The sequence below is a fragment of the Rattus norvegicus genome, chromosome 2, assembly GCF_036323735.1.
Source record: "Rattus norvegicus strain BN/NHsdMcwi chromosome 2, GRCr8, whole genome shotgun sequence".
NCBI classification, from domain to species: Eukaryota; Metazoa; Chordata; class Mammalia; order Rodentia; family Muridae; genus Rattus; species Rattus norvegicus.
This window is the reverse complement of record NC_086020.1, coordinates 187,989,000-188,010,095: the sequence shown is the minus strand read 5'-3', so window position 1 is coordinate 188,010,095 and position 21,096 is coordinate 187,989,000. Positions and strand designations below refer to the sequence as shown.

The following is a 21,096-nucleotide window of genomic DNA, read 5'->3' as shown; positions in this document are numbered from 1 at the left end:
GCCTCCCGAGTGCTAGAATTAGAGGTGTGTGACAGGCACCATCACCTAGCCAAGGCTTTTCATGTAACTGCCCTACGTTGGGATGCTCTGGTTCTTGACCGAGCCTAGACATTGGTGTGCAATGCTATCTTTTTACCACTGCTTCCTCTACGGTTCCAGAGTGTCTGTGTCATGGCCTCATGGGAGGGAAAGAAATTGCCTTACATTGAGTGAAGTGGAGCATTCTGAGGCTTCTGAGAAGGCCCTTGGGACAGCAACACAGAGAGGGTGAAATGGAAATTTCCAACTATTTCAGGAAATTGAGTAAATGTTTATTGTAAGCTGCTGCCAACTTGATTGGCCCTGCACTGCAGAGAGAAAAATGAATATAACATTCAGTTCTCTAGAAAGCAGAGACCTGCCAAATGGCAGGAGATCTGCTGTGGTAAACACATGGATGCACCCAGTCCACATTCAGACAGAGGGGGTCACTGTTACCACGTGGAGGGTAACCTCAGACTGTCCTGATCCTTGTATTGGGTCTTTTTGCAGCTGGAGAACAAGTCCCAGGCCCAAGACTCTGGACATCAGCCACAATTTAGCCTACCAGGGTCCACCAAACACCTGCGCTCCCAGCTGGCTCAGTGTAGACAACGGTACCAAGATCTCCAGGAGAAGCTGCTCATCTCAGAAGCCACTGTGTTTGCCCAGGCAAACCAGCTAGAGAAGTACAGAGCCATATTAAGTGAGTGTCACCAGCTCGCTGCGTCCTCTGCCCACAAAGTCACCTGTTTCTCACATTCTGTCTTTCTGCCCCAACCTTGAACACCTCAGCCATGACATGCAGTCTTAGATATGTGAATATATGGTGAATATTTTACATCCATCTGTTGATGGATGGATGTAAAGAATAAAGGAAGAAAGCAAGGTTTTAGCGTTACAGTGAAGGGTCTAGAGAAGGCTCAGGGCTTAAGAGCACTTGTTCTTGCACAGGACCCCAGTTTGTTCCCAGCACCCCCAAGGTGTCTCACACCTCTTTGTAACTACAGTTCAGGGCATCCAACATTCTCTTCTGGTCTCTGAGGGTACCAGGCATGGATATGGTGCGCATAGGCACATGTAGGCAAAGCACTCATTACATGCAAAATAAAAATAAACAGATCTTTAAAGCCATGGTGAAAATATAGGAATGAAACAGACTAACATCTGGCCAACAAGTCAGAGGCAGACTTGGAGGGATGCCTCTCAGACCCCAGTGACAGCAGATAAAGCCTTCCATAGCTAGCAGGCACTCTCCCCACCTGGGCGAGCCTGTGCCTGCCCACAGAGAGGCTCTCTTCCGAAAACCAAAGCTTACTTGAGAATAGATGTGGGCAAGTCAGGAACTGCATATGACTATGTCAGGAAGCCCCTGTGAAACCATTAGGCCCCTTATCCACAAGGTCTTTAGTTTCAATGGACCTAAAGTGATTAATAGTCCCAAGACATCTGGCCCTGCCCTGTCCATTAAGGTAGCACTATATCAAATTAACCAAAATTAGACTTTCCAAGTTCACGTGCCCGTGTCTCGTTGAATAACGAACACCCCCTCAGTACAGCAGTTCCCCCTGGACAGTGCTGAGTCCACTGAGGCACTCACCAGGATTTTGAAGAATCTGTTATGGTGCAAAGGAAGAAAGAAACCATCACACGGAGAGCCAAGTCAGCTACTGACAGCCTGGAGATCAGCAAGTCCAGATGTTAGTCTGTGGCTGAGGGAACATGTGGGATGTCCAAACACCCTGTAGCATCCACTGTCTCTTTCTGAACACAGGTGAATCCCTGGTGAAGCAGGACAGCAAGCAGATCCAGGTGGACCTTCAGGACCTGGGCTATGAGACTTGTGGCCGAAGTGAGAATGAAGCTGAACGTGAGGAGACCACCAGCCCTGGTGAGTACACAGTGTGTGGGGGCCTCCTTCTCTCCCCGGAGTCACGCATTGCATTTTGGATGTCTAAGGCCACTGCCACTCATGATGCGCAGTGGGGGCAGGGAAATTGGGGCTAAAGGAGACCCAGGACCCACAGAAGGACAGGAACTTTGCAGATCTCTTCAAAATGAGATCATCAGTTTGAGATTCTCTAGTTTCTGACACACCAATAGTTTTACATCATAGCTGTCAGTAAACTCCAGAGAAGCAGTTTGTTCTTTAGTCCTTGTGCTCATTTTACATACGTGAGGCTTTGTTAATGTCTCACTTAAGGACACAGGACACTGGAAGGTTTGAATTCTGTGTCTTTGGCAAGAAATGCTAAATGTGAATGTCTGTCTACAGCCAGAACTAAAGGAAGCCCTGCCCCGGGTTTTATCCCGGTACTTATTTCTGTGACCAGCCTGCCCCCACCCCCACCCCAGAGTGTCCACAGCAGCACGCCCAGCTTTTCTTCAAGTTGTTTCTGTCTCTTTCAGAGTGTGAGGAGCACGGTAACCTGAGGCCTGTGGTGCTGGTGGAGGGCTTGTGCTCTGAGCAGGGGTACCTGGACCCTGTCTTGGTCAGCTCACCTGTGAAGAAGCCCTTGGAGAACAAGCCAGGGAAGCGAGAGGAGTTCCAGGCACAAGGAACTTCAGACGACAGCTCTCTCCTGAGGAAGGACATCCGAGATCTGAAAGCCCAGCTACAGAATGCCTACAAGGTCATTCAGAACCTGAGGAGCCGGGTCCGGTCCCTGTCTGCCACAAGCGATTACTCATCGAGTCTGGAGAGACCCCGCAAGCTGAGAGCCGTGGCAACCCTTGAGGGGGCCTCACCCCACAGTGTCACTGATGAAGACGAGGGCTGGTTGTCAGATGGCACCGGGGCTTTTTACCCTCCAGGGCTCCAGGCCAAAAAGAATCTAGAGAATCTCATCCAGAGAGTATCCCAGCTGGAGGCCCAGCTCCCCAAAACTGGACTAGAGGGGAAGCTGGCTGAGGAGCTGAGGTCCGCCTCGTGGCCTGGGTAAGGGGGGACCTGTTCAGGCCTTCACCTTGAGTGATGTCTAAGTCTATAATCAGAACGGGGCAGCCCTGGCAGTGGTAAGGGAGAATGCATCCTGGTAATCAGAAGGGGACTTATTTAAATAGTGATTGAGCTGAGGGATCATGGGGACAGCCAGAACCACATCGGATGGTGGTGGCAGATCTCTGGGCTGTCCTGTTACAGCTGTTAAAAACATGACAGTGGTATATGTGATATAGGGTAGTAGTGACACTAGTCCCAGCCGCCTGACTTGAAGTCTGCAGCTTAGGAGCTGTGCAAAGCACGAAAACGTTCCCAGTCTACTGGCTTACCTACGACATGAAGAGAAAAAGGAACCCGATTCCAGGACAGTTGTTGGGCTTAATTGAACTACCATGTGTGCTTAGGTAGTGTCTGCCATATTGTTAAGTTCTCAATGCTGGCTTCAGTTATTACGGTTTCTGATACTTTATGCTGAAAAACACTGATCAGACATAAAACTCAGCCTCTGTCCTAACTAGTGCTGAGTAATAAACCATTCCAAGACAGCGGCTTTACCATCTCATGATTCTCTGGGCTGACTCGATTCAACTGAGTCTCCCACGTGGCTGCTATCAGATAGAAGCTGAGGCCAGAGTGCTCTGAAAGGCCTTTTTGAGGTGCGCATGGATTCTTTATCCATGACGAGGCTTCTGGCTTCTCTCTTTGACCTCAAGGATTTCTCCTCTGATTGATTTCTCATGGTATGGTGGTCTTCATTGGTGTTGCTCCTGTGTGAAAGCGAGTATCTAGGACAGGATGTAGATCTTGCTAGGCAGGTAAAGAACTCTCCCTCAACTTGGCACGGTGAGGCCTCCATTGTGCTATCTAGGTTAACACGGACACAGAACCTTCCAGATCTAACTATGTAGAGAATAATCTTTCTTGCTGGTGGAAGACTGGCAAAGCCATGTTTCAGAAGAGTGTATAATGTAAGAGACTATAATTACTGTCTTTGCAAAATGCCATCTGCCACAGTATCGAGCATAGAAGAAATTCATGCATCAGATGAGATTTGAACCAGAAGATAGACAAGGTCCTAGGTGGGCCTGGGATTTAAAAAAAATTCTAAATATTTATAGAGTAGCTACGGTGTCCACCTATATTGGAGCTGTATGAGAGGTAAGATGTGGGGGTTCTTTACTCCCACAGGATTTATGGTTTGGCTTTAGCTAACATTCTAGAGAAGCTGAGAACAATGGTGTCCTCTGAGAGCTGGGTCCATAGTTTCTCAGCATGGAATTCGCCTTTAAACACCATCCATGGACAGTAGGAGTCTGAGCCGGGAGCTTCTTACGTATGTTCTCACAGAGGACTCCAGGGGCCCCCATCACTTACCACTCACAGTTTTTCATTCCTCCCTGCTTTTCTCTTTCCTGCACTAGAAAATACGATTCTTTGATTCAGGATCAGGCCCGAGAACTGTCATATCTGCGTCAGAAAATACGAGAAGGGAGAGGGATTTGTTATCTTCTCACCCAACATTCGAAAGATACAGTCAAATCTTTTGAGGACCTCCTGAGGAGCAACGACATTGACTACTACCTGGGCCAGAGCTTCCGGGAGCAACTAGCTCAAGGCGGTCAGCTGACAGACAGGCTGACCAGCAAACTCAGCACAAGTGAGTCAGCCCCTGGCACAGTCCTGGCCTTAGGTGGCCACCGTTTGTCCACAACAGCATTTTATTCCGGAGTCCAGGTTCCCCTCATGTCTTGGGGGCCATTTCTGAATCATGGCTCCTGTCAACAGCACCGAGCATGGCAGCTAGAGCCAGGCATACTGGCTTTGAAATCCCAGGACTCGGGAGGCAGGGACAGAAAATTGTGAGTTTGGGTCAACCTACAGGAAAAGGGATATGCTGTCTCCCACACAAAAGAAGGTTGATATGGGAAAGTAACGTTACACGCTCTTGAATGTGGGAGCCGTCAGCCACAGAATGTGGAGGAAAATTCCAGAGAAGAGCTGGGAAAGTCTTGTGATCAGTGAGAAAACGTATATTTCCGTCTTTAGCACCGATTTAGACATATGAGGTCATGGTTGTGACCACCATGTCAGGGATAGTCTCCTGGTGAGATTAGCTGAACTACCTGCTCACACCCTAAAGAAGCATTACCTCGCGTATTCCCTCACAAGTGGATCAGGAGACAATCTAAAAATATTAACAGTGGCAGTCATGGCAGTGCGAGGCCAAGATTAGAGAAAGGGACTGGCAGGAGGGGTAGGGGTAAGTGTGGGCAACAGAGGACTTTATGATCAAAGTATCTTCCGTACATCTATGAAAGCCTTATGGCGAAATCCATCGTTTTGTATAGTTAATTTATGTTGATTAAAAGGATATAACTCAGGGCTGGAGAAGTAGCTCAGTAAGTAAAGTGCTGGTCTGGCAAGCAAGAAGACCTGGGTTCAATCCCCAGAATCTACAGAAACAACCCGTACATGGTAGCACACACACTTGTTATCACAGCCTCAGAGAGCCAGAGACAAACGGGTCTCCTGGGCTCGCTGGCCAGACAGCCTAGCTTAGCGGGTGAGGCCAAGTTCAGTAAGGGACTGCCTCAGACAAGATGGGAAAGTGGTGAATGGCTCCTCTGAGCAATAATACCGAAGGTCGTCCCCGGCCTCAATAAGCATGCACCCTCCCACACATATATGCATATGTACATGCATACCCACATGTACATATGTACATGTATTCACATGCACACACAGAGACATAACTTGAACACTCAAAGTAAGTTTCCTGAACCTGTGTGTGGCCTAAACACTCTTCTCTGTCCTAGTGGGATCCGTGTTTTCTAAGGTGTGACACAATTCATTTAACCTGTTACTTTTTAAATTTGATTTTCAGAGGATCATAAGAGTGAAAAAGAAGAAGCTGGGCTTGAGCCACTGGCCCTCAGGTAATTCCGCAGTCAGTGTGGTAAAGGGATCCAGTCAGGGTAGCCCCAAGCTCACAGATGAGGCAGGGAAGTGGACGAGACTGATGTAGCAGATCATTGAATACTTATCGGTTTGCTTCCAATTCTTTCCTTTTGATAAGATTTTTTCTTTGCTGAAGTGATGTTTCAGGCATGGTAAGATAGAAGCAGTCTGATCCATGACCGAACCATGTGTGTTTCAAGAGTCTACTTCCTTTCCCTGCTCCCCACCCCATGAGTTTCCTACAAGGTTGGCCTGCCCTGGGTTTTATTGACAGCTAGCTTAGTGGTCACTCAGTGTCCTTGGAGAAAGAAGAATCCCATGAGAGTTTACAGAGAAAGAGGCCCAGATGGTGTAGATCCCTGGAAGGCAGGAATTCCTCAGGGGAAGTGTTCAGTTCGTAATACTCATGAACTCACTGGCTCAGGGACGTTTGTGGCCTCTGGTCTGTGCTCTTTGTGTCATGATTGTGCCTCAGACCCTGTAAGTCCTTCTCAAAATGCCTATAGTAAGGGACATGGCATTTGTGGGTCTTCTTTTTTGTTTCTTATCTGTCACTGACACATAAAGGGCCTACACTTGAGCCACCCAGCTGACTCCGCTTAGCCTAGTTTCAGATGTTGTGACAATGTTTTGTTCCACATTTTTTCAAGGCTCCTTTTGATTTTTATATTTATTGGAGATGCTAATAGTCCTCAGACTGCCACTGTCTAGTGGCCACCCATTAAGCGTCCATGCCTTAAGGGACTGGCTGCGCCTGTGCTGGTGCTCAGCATGTGGCCAGTCCACTGCAGGGCTACTCCCACCTGTCCATTTATGACCCGCATACACTCTATGTCCAGAATGATGCCCTTGGCTTACGTGGGTTTTGAGGGCTTTAGTGAAGATTAGCTGGCCTGGGTTACCTTGGCTTCACCTGTGACCTACTCCTTCCCCACCAGGCTCAGCAGGGAACTACAGGAGAAAGAGAAAGTGATTGAAGTCCTGCAGGCCAAGCTGGATACCCGGTCTCTCTCACCCCCCAGCAGCCATGCTGCGTCTGACTCCCACCGCTCTGCCAGCAGCACATCCTTCCTGTCGGATGACATAGAAGCCTGCTCTGACATGGACGTAGCCAGCGAGTACACACACTATGAAGAGAAGAAGCCCTCACCCAGTAACTCAGGTAGCATCTGCTGTCAGAGTGGTATCTTGGGTCTAGACTGAGAGGAGACCTTGGGATCCAGGCCTTATAGTCAGTCCACTTTGGTGTGTAGCTTGGCTCTGGGACTAAGTCCCTCCCGAGCACAGGCTAACTAGGGTGAGGATCCTAGTCACTTGAGTCCTGCCATCAGGCACATGGCGCCATGTAATTCCAAGTGAGAAGATGGTAGCCAACCATTACTTCTCATCGTTTCTGTCTGATAGACCTCCTTCTTTAAGATGGAGTGCCTTATGTCCTTGCAGTGTCTGCACAGTGGCCCCTGAGTATCTGTGGGCTCCCACAGCCTCTGCCATAGGAGCTCCTTCAGGATTTCCAGGTTCTGATCTCCCTCTGTCCCCTAAAGGCAGTTCTCTTACTATCTGAAAGCAAAAAAATGAATACTGCAAAAGGCCTTGTCCTTGGGGCCTTCCATGATGGCCAACCTCTGGCCCTGGTACTCCTGGATACTACAAGGCCTGGGTTCTAGTTCTCTGTGGAACACCAAGCGTTTTCTCTCCTTCACGGGTTTTGTAGACTCCATCCATCATTCAAGTCATTCTACTGTCTTGTCTTCTAACCCATCAGCAGCCAGTGCATCTCAGGGGCTTAAGGGCGAGCCCAGAAGCAGCTCCATCAGCTTGCCAACTCCCCAGAACCCCCCTAAGGAGGCCAGCCAGGCCCAGCCAGGTATGCAAAAGCCAGTGGGGGAGTAGCTTCATCTCTCTCCCAGCTGCCTGCTTGGTTTCCTTCAGGAATAAGGGTGGAAATTGCTATCATGCCCTACCCAAATCAGGAGACCATTCTCATTTAACATCTGTGTCTGATTTTTAAAAATTAGAAAGTAAGGCATCTGCAATAAGCTTTAGTCTGTGAACTGGTTTTGACAAATAGCTGGCCTTTTAAATAAGCACCTCCATTTCTTTCTCTCACTCACCCTGGGGAGCAGAGGCAACATTTTTATAGGATTACTATAACCAAAAAACAGAAAGAGACATCTACTAATTCCATACATATCGCCTTCTTAACCAGTCCAGTGCTTTTCCATGAGTGATGAAGCAAGCTTCAGAGTGAAATGCTCTCATCTTATATCACCATTGGTGGCTTTGTGAATGGTGCATATGTATTTTGGTAACAATGAAAGGAGTACATTCACTTTCATGTCTCAGCATAGCTGTCAGAGGTTTCATTGATCATCACAGTTCTGCTTCAGAGATGGCAGAGAAAGGCCAGTGCCTGCTCCCTGCCTTCCTCCATGGCTGGCTACTTTCATGTAATGTATGATGACGTCTGAGGTCCAGAAAGGCATGGTCCCATTTCTTCAGCCTTCCCAAGGGCAAGTCAACCACAGTCTTGAGCAAGAAGGCTATATACCTGCACCTGGCCTCTGTGCGAGCAGCAGCTGGACCAAGAGATCCCCCAGCATAGACAACCTACCGAAAGGCTTTCAGCTCAAAGGGAGCCTACAGTCATTGGCTTTAACACCACACTGCCTTCCCGAAAGATCCCTGGGCTGCATCTCTGGGTAGTTTGGCTGTGTGCAGCGCCACTCTGATGCAGTTTCAGCACCATGGGACCAATGATGTATTGTAGATGTGGTCATGTCTTGTAAATCAGACCTCCTCCTCAAGATAATCTTGATTTCTGCCCTGCCCCGCCCAAAGGAAAGGGGAAACAGGTTAAAGCATCTGATTTTCACCGTGTTTCTAATGATTTGACTGCCCATGGACTGCATGGATCTCCAAGGGAAAAGTTGCTTGTTTTTTGTAAACTTCTGGGCTCTACTCCCAGGGTTTATCATTCTACTACTGTTCTGCACTGAGGCAGGTCTATGTGTGCTAAGATTGGTGGTGCACATGTCTAATCCAGCACTTATGAGTATCATGATGACTTGAGGCTAGTCTGTATGGCATAGTAAGATCTTGTCAAAAGAAGGGGGTGGGAAGAAAAGGAGAAAAAGGAGAGGTAGGACCTTTTAAGAAGAAGAGGGGGGCTGGAAAAAGGAAGGAGGAAAAGAAAGACAGTACCCTCCTGGAAAAAAATGATCAAAGTATATCCCACACATGTACAGACATGTCACAATGCAGCCCATCCAATGAAGATAAGCTAATAAAAATATTAAATAGTTCTCTCAGACAGCTTTGCAGGGCACTAACGCAGCCATACCCACATGGTTGCTTCTCGTCTTATGAGTGAACACATGCTTTGGATTTCTAAAGTTTGTTCCCACCAAATCCCCACACTATACCTAAAAATAATGCCTGGTCTGGTCTGCCTTTCCATGGAAGATCCTGATGCAGTTACAAACAAAACAAAACAGAAAGTTCTAGATCAATGGAATGGATAGTCTTTTCCCAGAGCGAAGGACTGGTACCGTAGGGGAGTCATTCTGACGTTTGGTAGGATGAGCCATGCTGCCTCTGTAGCTAATTGCCAACATGATGAACAGAGGCTATATATATGCAGGTGAGCCTGACAAAGGGATAAAGAGGAGAGACCTCCAGGCTGCTTCTTAGGAGTAACTTGCCGGGCCTTGCTGGCTTAGCCCACACCGCAGCAAATACTGGCCATGTGACAGTCCGGGTCTGATCAGGGAGTGGTCGACTTTCTGTTTCTCTCTTGCTTTCTCTCTAATGATGTCTCCTCTCTCCCTAACTCTTTATTTCCAGGCTTTCACTTTAACTCCATACCCAAGCCGGCTAGCCTTTCCCAGGCACCAATGCACTTCACTGTACCCAGCTTCATGCCTTTCGGCCCCTCTGGGCCTCCCCTTCTTGGTTGCTGTGAGACACCAGTGGTGTCCTTGGCTGAGGCTCAACAAGAGCTGCAGATGCTGCAGAAGCAGCTGGGAGAAAGTGAGCACTGTCGTTGCCTTGGTGTGCTTTTGAGTGGTGGCCCACTTGTGGTTGCTCTGCATGGCTTTGGCTTAATGGTGGTAAAGGGCAAAGCACGTGTTACAGGTGGCAGATGCAGGCAAAGCTCGCTTGCTTCTTGTCTGAAATGCATCTTCTCTTGTCTCTGGGGTGTGCACATCAGCTGTGGGAGGTATTCAGAGACCTGGCACTCACAGACTGCTAACAGAGTTGGCCCAACACTGTATGTTAGTATACATCCCTGGCAGACTGGGAAATACTTATCGGTGGGTGGGATAAAGAAGTTATGCTTTGCCCTTGTGGGGGGACATAGCTAGTAAAGCTATGACCACATTCATCGACTGCTTTGGGGGGCTAGCATATCTCTTGCTGCAGACTGCTCTTAAGTGCCCAACATCATTGGCTTAACATACAAAGGGTGGTGTCTAGATTCAGAAGCAAACTCTGGTAGAGACTCTTTTCTTGTTGTTCAAAGTTCATTCTACCTTCCCCCAAAAGGAAATAGGACATGTAGATGGATAGGCTCATAAGCTCGGGCTGTGATGGTGGTTGGAATTATGTCCACCTGACTCCACAGGTGGTTAATCGTGATTGCACAGTTCACAGAAAAGCATCTGCTGGGTGTGCGCACTGATGCCTCATTGTAAGACTACGAATGTAATCCCTTTAGGTGTAAAAAACAGAATAACTATTAAAAACAACTAGTAAGAGTTTGAGAATTATGCTAAAGTCACATTCTGTGCCCACGACAGAGTGTGGGTGAGCAAGAGAAGAGTCCCCACACCTCGGGTGACCACAGATCACAGCCTAGAGTTTAAATCTGTAAAACTTCTGATGGCATTTGGATCAGCTTGAGTGTTTTTGTTTGTTTGTTTTTGTCAATCCCCAAAATGGATAGTTTGTCTAATTGAACACTCAGCTTGATTTACAGAATGCACTGGACCACAACAATGCTAATCCAGGAAACACTGCCATATGAAATCTAAGGGAATAAATCTGTCACCAGATTTCTGTAAAGCATCAGTGTAGGACTTACATAACACTACTATAGTCCTGCCTGAGCCTCACAAGAGTCCTATGCAGTGCATGGAGTTAGAGCGGGCAACTAAGATTCTAGGTAATCGCCAAGTGGGAGAGATGAGAGATGGGCTTAGAGCCTGTCTTCAGCTCCTGGTGTCTGATTTCCCCCAGACCTTTGCACTAGGATAGTTTAGATGCTCTGCTGCTTAGGCTATGAGCTGAGCCCAGTGAAAACACTCTGTTGATTCTTTCTCTTTAGAGACCAGCTGACGGTCTAGGACTTATGACCCAAGACTGTTGTGTTAGCAGTTCTGACACCAACAAATATGTCCCATGCTGAGATGGCATAAACATTCTTTGGCTTCTATTTCTTTCTCTCCAATCCCCCTTTTCTATACCTTTCTATGGCTGTCAACAGATCTCTATGAAAAGGAAAAAAATGGAAGGAGAACCCTATGCATAAAATGGTCCTTTGTGGGTTGGAGTTATAGTCTCAGGCCCTTGATGTTCGTTCAGATGGTCCCAGACTTCGTAAAGAATACCGTAGCCTTTCCTTTTCCCATCTGAAGGTGTGGTCCTCTCTGAGGGACCATCACACAGTGCTCACTGTCTATTGTGAATCACTTTTCCATGTAGACACTGGCACATGGTAGCTTCCCAGGTGTGTTGGGGGCAAAGAGCTCCCAGCATGATGTCTTTGCATGCTATGCGGCAGGAGCTCTGGATGTATAACCAGAGGAAACTGGATAACAAGGATATCCATCACTGGTACCAATCGATTTAAAACCTCTCATGACCCTTGCCTTGTTTAGGAATCAGGCAGCATTAGGTATGAAAGGAATCAGAAATCATATCATTGTTAAGTCCCTACTAAAAAGTATAAATGGTTAAATCCATAGTCTCCTCTGCTTTAATGCTAATGAGTGGCTAGGATAATGGGGAAAGGAAAGACCTACCACAATACTTCTTCAAACTTTACAGCCTGTTAAAATCTCCTGAGATGAATAAGTGTCCAGTGCTCAATATGTATCTTACACCTAGCTGTGGTAGCCCAGGTGTGTGTGTGTGTGTGTGTGTGTGTGTGTGTGTGTGTGTGTGTGTTTACCTCAGTTGATTCTAGCAGGTAGCCCACATAAGACCTTGTTCTAATTGAGGGTAAAAATGTGTCAGTAGCAGTTGTACTAACCCTCGCCCAGAGTCTGAAGTGCTTGGAGGAAATGATGGACTCATTCCTGTTGGCTTAGAGGGAGTCATCTGTCTACTTTGCCTGTGTTGCTAATCATTGGAAGAGATTGGGCTTCCACACTGTCTGAACTATGGCCCTGTGCATCCCTTTGCATGCCCCCAACACTCCTTCCCTATTCTTGGCTTTAAGAAGCAGAAGCAGTAATCTAAGCTCTGCATAGGAACCCTCCTTTCAGACACTTCCTAGACAGTTCAGAACCAGGCTAAATAGGACATCACCTGAATTCCTGCCTCTGCTTAAGGGGCTCAAGGAGAGACCTGTGTTTTCATAGGGTCTTTGAAAGCAACATCCTAGGAAAGAGGAGCTCCCACTGCTCTCCTTAGGATATGTTTGATGATTAAGGCAATGGTCTTTGTCCTTCCATGCTGTGGTGACCCCCAACCATAAAATGATTTTGTGGCTACTCCATAACTGTAATTTTGTTACTGTTATGAATCACAATGCAAATATCTGATATGCAAGATATCTGATATGCAGCCCCCATGAAAGAGTCACTCATCCCCAAAGGGGCTGCACCCCACAGGTTGAGAACCATTGCTTTAAGGTTTGATGACTGTGGAGGGGATCCAGGTCACAACTTTTCTTACACAGGGGTTTTTCCAGCCTGAACAAAGAGTTCTTCAATCTGGAAAAGTCATATCCACTGTCTCCCTGAAGGAGACATTGACTAGTTAGCCTGGAGTGATGGCAAATACAGACAAACAGATGCTACCATTAGTGGGTGTACCCAGTCAGATAGGCCGTCACATTCTTTATCCCTCACTATGGGATGACTCATACTTCCAGAACTTTTCTGGATTTGATCATAAGGAATAAAGTAGGAACGAGGAGTAGAGCCCCTGGGTTTTTCAAACCCTTCAGCATCCTCTGCCTTGGTGTCTCCTGCTCGGAAATGGAGAGGGTGAAAGTCAGGCTTGAGGCTTTGAGACTTCATCTAACTGATATTCTGTGGTGAACTGGGGTACTAACCTCCCCCCAACCCCTGCCCCGTGTCCACCACTAGTCTCCATTCTCAGCCATCTCAATGTCCTTTACTGCTCTTGGCCGCTAATACCATCTCTTACTATGTTTCTTTCTGCCCAGGTGTTAGCATTGCCCCTCCCACCTCCACATCCACGTTGCTTAGCAACCACACAGAAGCTAGCTCTCCCCGCTACAGCAACCCTGCTCAGCCCCACTCCCCAGCAAGGGGCACCATAGAGCTGGGCAGAATCCTGGAGCCTGGATACCTGGGCAGCGGCCAGTGGGACATGATGAGGCCTCAGAAAGGGAGCATCTCTGGGGAGCTGTCCTCAGGCTCCTCGATGTACCAGCTTAACTCCAAACCCACAGGTAATGTACAGAGCCCGGACTTTCTCTTCTCAGTCAGGAAATAAAAAGAAAGGATACAACTCCTCTACTCCTCAAATATGTTCTATATACAAAACTCAGTCACACCAAGTAGAGGGGTGTAAACTAAGACAAAAAGTACAATGCGGCTCAATCCCAAGAGCAAGAAACTGAGTTTCCAGGAGAAAGCCGGAAGTGAGGCGACTAGCAGGGCTACTTCTCCTGGGTCCTTCGGGGTCCTAGATCCATGCAGGGGATTCCTTCTTCCTGCCTGACTAAAAAGTGACATGGGGAAACATCGAGCATCAGCCCTTAGTTTGGTAGGTTGAAGGCATGTGGTGTTTACTTTGGCCTTCTCTCTAGGTGGGAAAGGACGGATTTTGCTAAAAATGGAGTCATTTATCAGGAAAAGGGATTGAAAAAAAGTCAGTGAGGCTTTCCCTGTCACCCCAAATCCACACCCGAGAGATGGGTCCACCTTTCCAGATGGCAGTTGGGCTCAGATCTGTCAGTTATTTTCTCAGTGATACAGAGCTCGATTTGGTCGTGGATGGAGGCCTATGGGCTTTCCTTAGCAAGGGACCACCCTGTGGTTACAAAGCTCCCTTCTTACTAAGTGAAGCTGACTGATGTGTAAAAGGACACTGGGCAAAAGGAAGGCCACATTAAGGGCAGTCTGAGTTGTCCACCGGCAGAGTTCACCTCACCCTCGTAACCAGCCTTGTGTCTCCTGCTTCTGCCTTGTCCTGGGATGGCTGCAGGGGCCGACCTGTTGGAAGAGCATTTAGGTGAGATCCGGAACCTGCGCCAGCGCCTGGAGGAGTCCATATGTGTCAATGACAGGCTACGGGAGCAGCTGCAGCATAGGCTCAGCTCCACGGCCCGAGAAAATGGTATGCAAGGCCCAGTCTCTGTCCTGACTGAAGGGAAGGCCACTAGGCAGAGCCTCACACTTTTCTCATCATTCTGATACTCTTTGCCTAACTTGATTGTCACAGTCAAGCGAAGGTTGGAGGGTTGAGGAGCCATTACCTCTGATTTGCACTCCGAGCCCAGAGACTGACTTTCCTCAGGCAAAGATTTGGCCTCTTAGCCTCAATCTGTTAATATGCAGCTGGCTGGTTCACTGTGTCCTTGTGATTGGTAACCAGTAGAGGCAGGTCTATGAGGACCCAACCCCCCCACCCACCCACTTCACCCAGGGGCCATTAGTCCCTAACTCCCCCACCCAACAAGATGTTGTCATTTGGGTGTCACTCTCTGTACATGCAATTGCTCCTTCCACACAGTAGACCCAGCTAGTCAGGGAGGAAAAGCTTCTACACAAATAGGGTGGCTGCAAGTGCTGGGTGCACACAAAGGCCGCATGCTCTGCAAACACATACTACTCGGCACCCAGCCACTGTGTTCAAGTTAATCCTTGAGGGCCAGAGATTGCTGCTGGGTTTGGAACAGCAGATCTTTGAGGGGATGGAAAGAGCAACTGTTACATGAGACGTGTGTTTCCCCCGGACAGGTTCCACCTCTCACTTCTACAGTCAGGGCCTGGAGTCCATGCCTCAGCTCTACAATGAGAACAGAGCCCTCAGGGAAGAAAACCAAAGCCTGCAGACACGGCTCAGTCATGCTTCCAGGGGTAGGTTGTGCAAAACCAGACTTCTACTTCCTCCTAGGACTGTCTCTCCCCTCACCAGGGCAATCACCAATCAAACAAGCAAAGAGAAGGCTTAAGACTGTGGTTCTCAACCTGTGGGTCAAGATACTTTTTGGGGAATCAAATGACTCTTTCACAGGGGATGCCTAGACCATCAGAAAACACAGGTGTTTACATTCTGATTCACAACAGTAGCAATATTACAGTTATGAAGTATAACTTTTTGGTGGGGGTCACCACAACATGAGGAACTGTATTAAAGGGTCACAGCATTAGGAAGGTTGAAAACCGCTGGCATAAGAGATCGTAACCCTGGCCCCCAGGCTCCTAGGTTCGATGACTGAATAACCCTAGGAAGCCTATCCTTTGAAAGCCTGCCTACATCTAAGAGCAGTGTCTGTTCTGTCAGTTTGGAATCCACCCCCTGTCTGCTCACAGCTAATTGGAACCACAAAACCAGGGACCATGCGTGTCTGTGTTCTCATGCATCCCAGAACAAGTACAGCTCTGGGCAGCTGTCTGGGTCCTGTTCTCCCTTCCTCTGCCTTCCCCTACAGTTCCCTTCAGGCTGCTCTCTGGTGGTCCTCCTATGGTTCCATGCCCTCTAGAACTTTCCCAATCCTACTTAACACTCATCTATAAGTGGATATTATTGCCCATGTGGCCTGGGAGGCAAATTACATAGTATTAATGACTTGATTAAATCAATATATAACTAATAACAAATGATTTTTATTTATAAATATCTATTGAACAGCTGTTAAAAGACTGAGAGAGATAAATGAAAGGATTAAGTCCAGAATGAAAGAATGCTTGTAGAGGCAAAAGATGAGAAGAATTGTTTCTAAGGTAGCTACTTAATACGTTTGTGCTAAGTCAGTTCAGAAAGACATGAGAGGCAGGGCCCCTGCCAGTAGATAACCAAGACTGCTGGATGAAGGCAAGGCAGAGAGATTAATCTACCAGTGCATGCTGGGACAGAGGAGGACAACCTCATGGATAGGAAATAGTGATAGAGTTCCAAATGAACACAGTTGTACCTAAGGATTAGCCTTATATAAAAGAGTCCCTATAGATCATCTTCAAAAGTTTTGACCTGGGCTCAGTGGTTAAAAGCACTGATTGCTCTTCCAGAGGTCCTGAGTTCAATTCCCAGCAACTACATGGTGGCTCACAACCATCCGTGATGGGATCTGATGCCCTCTTCTGGTGTGTCTAAAGACAGCTACAGTGTGCTCATATACAAGAAATAAATCTTTATTTTTTTCCTTCAGAGCTGGGGACCGAACCCAAGGCCTTATGCTTGCTAGGCAAGCGTTCTACCACTGAGCTAAATCCCCAACCCAAAATAAATAAATCTTTAAAAAAAAGTTTTAAGTTTTGACCTGAGAGATGTCACATGCCAGAAAACACCAGCTGTCCCAATTTTCAAAATGCTGAAAAGAATATATACTAAAAACCATAAACAGGAAATTATCACTGGTCTTTGATAAGACTGAAGATGTACAGTGGCACAGCTAAATGTGAGCATCTAGAAAACACTGAGCTTCAGCAACCCGCTGCCTCCCCTAAGAGCAAGGGCAGATGTTGTTAAACGGAGGGTCAGATACCACAAAGAAACACCACCCCCACACAACCCCCGTATGTAGGGCCAGCTAAGCAAAGCCAGACTGCTCAGCCACACAGGACCTTCCTTCTCCTGGCCTCACGTGTGTTTGGGTTTGTCTTTCTAATGAGCTTTAGGTCATGACATAAATGCCCCTGCGCCCTGCTTTCAGGACACTCCCAGGAAGTGGACCACCTGAGGGAGGCTCTGCTTTCCTCAAGTTCCCAGCTCCAGGAGCTGGAGAAGGAGCTGGAGCAGCAGAAGGCTGAGCGGCGGCAGCTTCTGGAAGACTTGCAGGAGAAGCAGGATGAGATCGTGCATTTCCGAGAGGAGAGGCTGTCCCTCCAGGAAAACAACTCCAGGTAAACAGGGCCTTGGCACGGAATAGCTTCACTTTTCAGTGCAGAAGGAATATTGACAAAGCAGTAGTTTCCTCCTTTGGAAACCTCAGTTTCTCCTTTACTAATCCTGCCTCACTTTCCTGCCTCACTGGTCACTTGGAGCAAAAGGAAGATTGCAGATTTTTTATACTACAAAGTAGAGAGATGAAATCCTGTTACAGAGGTTTCTGTCTGCCAGAGACCAGCAGGAGAGCATTCCCATACTTGCCATTAGATGTATGACATCACTCTCTTCATGAAGTACAAGTTGCTATCCTAGGGAAAGCCCTACATGTCTGTCAGCGTGGAGAACACTGTAGGGCAGAGGGGCCTGTAGTGTGCTTACACTGCTGCCTGTGCATGGACTTCAGGCTAACTTTACCTGCCCCAGGCTCTGCTCAATGAATGTGATGGCCAAGCCAACATCCCAGGCCAACGAGGCAAAGGTTGGCTCACAGCTCATTTCTCCCACACGGCTCAGTGAACCCTTGCCTCTCCTTGGCAGGCTGCAGCACAAGCTGGCCCTCCTGCAACAACAGTGTGAGGAGAAACAGCAGCTCTCCCTGTCCCTGCAGTCAGAGCTCCAGATCTACGAGTCCCTCTACGAAAATCCTAAGAAGGGCTTGAAAGGTATGCGGACCCTCTCCCAATTCTCGGTAAAACCCAAGGGTGAGGCACTGTTGACATGAACAGATCAAACCTAGGAACCCTTAAGGACAGACTGCAAGAAATCACTTCACCCACTTAATAATAAAAAGCAACTTAATCAGGGGCAAGATTATAGCATGGTCTTGTTTATATAAAGAAATACCCTGGGCTGGAGAGATGACTCTGAGGTTAAGAGCACTGTGTGCTGAAGGATAGACCATGGCGGCCCATACAGTCAGCATCTTTCCTGTCTCCCTTCCCCATGTGGAGAAATGGATTCAAAACCAAAAGGGGGAAAATGCCTAATGAAGTAGAACTAATAGGTCTCAGGTTTCAAGGCTAGGTTTAAATATCAGGTACTTTACTAAGCAGTTTCTCTGTCTGGTGAAACAAAAATCTAGTATTTGAGAATCCAAATGGAGGAGGGGAGAGAAAGGAAATTAGAGCTGGAGGTCTAAGGAGCTCACCAGGCTGAGAAGGAAAGGCAGAAGTCCAGGACTGTGGAGCAGTGTGTAAGTCTGCCTGTGGGAGCCCCTCGGTACTGGAGAGGTGAGAAGTCAGGGCAGCGGGAAGAGTGACTGCTGCCATGTAGAAAGCCTAAAAGCTGAGCCTGGAGTTTACTTTCACCGAAGACAGCTCCATGGGGAAAACAAAGTTTCAAGATGCTAAGTCTGGTAGAACATACTAGTCAGGAATTAGGAGACCTCCAATCTGGGGAGAACTTTAGATAAATGTGGAGATGTTCTAGATTAAAAGACAAGGTGCTACTGGGGAGATAAAGGACAGCAATAGCCATGCTAATTCAGAAGGAGGATAGCACATAAGGCCTCAGCCCTGGACAGGGAACCAAAGGCATCGAAGGCATAGTTTGTCCTAGGAAAAATAGGGCATCATCTGGTTATCCAACATCAAAGGTCAGCCTGGAGACACGAGTCACACTGTGGGATGGAGCAGGTGTGTGTGTGCGCGCGCGCTCGCGTGTGTGTGTGTGTGTGTGTGTGAGAGTGTGTGTGTGTGTGAGTGTGTGTGTGTGAGTTTGCATGTGTGTGAGTGTACATGTGTGTGAGTGTGCATGTGTGTATGTGTGAGTATGTGTGCGTGTGCATGCGTGTGTGTGTGCATGTGTGTGTGTGTGTGTGTGTGTGTGTGAGTGTGCGTGCCTGTGACGACAACTAGGCCATCAACTGGAAGGGGGTGGTTATATTGTTGAAAGGAGAAGGGGAAGGGGGGAGATGATATAATCTTAAACTCGATAAGGGCAATGGGTGATGGGAATTTTTTCCAAAATATTAATCAAAAGTTAGTGAGAATTTAGAACTAGAGGAAGAGAAAGTACACTAGAACTTTCATCTCTGAAGCTGCTTCATCCTGACTGCCCCTCCCCCCCCCACACACACACTGGGTGTGTGTACCCCTTTCATGCACTGTTCTGTTAGTGCTTTCTTGAGTTCATTTCAAACCAATTACCACTAATGCTCCATAATTCTTTCTTTTGAATTCCAAAGTCCAGCAAGGCAGCTAAACTGCAGGCTTCTCCATGTACTTGGATGACAAAGCCTATCTGAAGTGATGGGAGGAGAGCCAGTCTCTGTCGGCTTAGACTGTCCACATAGGCTGTGACAGAAATAATACGTGTTGGGCTAAGGGCTGTGGGCAAGATGTGCAGTGCAGGTAGTAGAAGGTGTAATAGGGTCTTGGTAAAATCCAAAACTAATTCTGCCCTTCAAAATATAAGTGGCTGTCTTAGTTAGGGTTTTACTGCTGTGAACAGACACCATGACCAGGGCAAGTCTTATAAAGGACAGCATTTAATTGGGGCTGGCTTACAGGTTCAGAGATTCAGTCCATTATCATCAAGGTGGGAGCCTGGCAGCATCCAGGCAGGCATGGTGCAGGAGCCGAGTTCTACATCTTCATCTGAAGGCTGCTAGTGGAAGACTCAATTCCAGGCAGCTAGGTTGAGGGTATTAAAGCCCATCCCACATGACACACCTACTCCAACAAGGCCACACCTCTTAATAGCACCACTCCCTGGGCCAAGCATATATAAACCAATGCAGTGGTTCTCAGGTTTCAGGTAAGAAATGTTGAATTCTAGACTGCTGATTAGCTCTTTCTATCCATGTGTCAAATACATGTGGTAAATGGAAATGAGAAATTGAAACTTCACTTAGGAATTTTGAGCCCGGGTCTAAGACCTGACTGACTTCCCTGTGGCCTGCTCCCAGAAGCCCCATGTGTTTGGCTTATCCTCTCTGCATATAGAATCCATCAAACCACCTCCCTCGACCTTCACTCCTTTTTAGTTCAGTGCTGACCTGCTTTCTAGCCTGCAGGATAAAATTTAACTGAGAGACAACACAGCAGGCTTAATCTCACGTGCCAGTCCAAATCCCCGTGGGCATGCATGACTAAACTGATCTTCAGAGAAATCCCAGGCTAGTTACATGCAGCCTTGCTGCGCTCTCCGTGCAAATAAGAAGGGTTGTGTCTCACAGACATGGGGCTGAGCCCCTGAGACTCCAGTGGGACCCTTGGCAGAAAGGAATGTCACAGAGCCATATTTGACTATCACGTGGACATGCTTGGTCGGTGCCACTGGGTTCCCTCCCTTCTGCTTTCAGCCTTCAGCCTAGATTCCTGTTACCAAGTCCCGGGTGAGTTGAGCTGCCTGGTGGCAGAGATTCGAGCTCTGAGAGTGCAGTTGGAGCAGAGCATTCAAGTGAACAACCGTCTGCGGCTGCAGCTGGAACAGCAGATGGATCACGGTGCTGGCAAAGCCAGTCTCAGTTCCTGCCCTGTTAACCAGAGCTTCTCAGCCAAGGCGGAGCTGGCAAACCAGCAGCCACCCTTCCAAGGTAAGTAAGAAGAGGGAAGCCAGAGCTTTCTGCTCTGGGGTGTCTGGGGGACAGGGGACAGTCTTGCTGAACCGATCGGGTGAGGGTCAGGCACAATCCAGGGACGCTCCGGGGCCTCCTGATTGACAGCCTGGGAAGTAGGGTCAGGCCTCCAGAATGTGATTTTGCCTCTTACAAGCCAGCATGCAGCATCCCTGGACGTGAAGCTCAGGGTAGAGAGGTAATTACAGCTGAAACTTACTTTGTCTACTTTGGGCAAAGTATTTAAACACTCAGGTGTTTTAGTCTACGCCACTTGAAAATGGGGCTTATAAAAAATATAGCCCATATAACCATATGGGCTATATTCTATAGCATTAAATAAAATAATTGTCAAGGACTTGAAACA

At 47.8% G+C, this 21,096-nt stretch overlaps 1 protein-coding gene across 33 annotated transcripts in view; it reads left to right on the top strand.

Annotated features, from left to right (window-relative positions):
- Positions 1-21,096, top strand: part of Pde4dip (phosphodiesterase 4D interacting protein) — a 196,936-nt gene that overhangs the window by 168,842 nt on the left and 6,998 nt on the right. For 10 of the 33 annotated variants that reach the window (XR_001836491.3, XM_017591074.3, XM_017591081.3 and 7 more), the window contains 14 exons: positions 532-724; positions 1,793-1,909; positions 2,428-2,956; positions 4,381-4,616; positions 5,844-5,895; positions 6,856-7,079; positions 7,632-7,784; positions 9,764-9,949; positions 13,317-13,565; positions 14,324-14,455; positions 15,079-15,198; positions 16,995-17,184; positions 17,708-17,832; positions 20,475-20,708. Coding sequence is in view for 32 of the 33 variants with exons in the window: in XM_017591074.3 (XP_017446563.1) it covers positions 532-724; positions 1,793-1,909; positions 2,428-2,956; positions 4,381-4,616; positions 5,844-5,895; positions 6,856-7,079; positions 7,632-7,784; positions 9,764-9,949; positions 13,317-13,565; positions 14,324-14,455; positions 15,079-15,198; positions 16,995-17,184; positions 17,708-17,832; positions 20,475-20,708 (2,740 nt within the window). In the remaining variant the exon portion in view is untranslated. The remainder of the gene's footprint in view (positions 1-531; positions 725-1,792; positions 1,910-2,427; positions 2,957-4,380; positions 4,617-5,843; positions 5,896-6,855; positions 7,080-7,631; positions 7,785-9,763; positions 9,950-13,316; positions 13,566-14,323; positions 14,456-15,078; positions 15,199-16,994; positions 17,185-17,707; positions 17,833-20,474; positions 20,709-21,096) is intronic. The other 23 variants (NM_001389234.1, NM_022382.2, XM_063282452.1 and 20 more) reach the window with 7 other exon arrangements.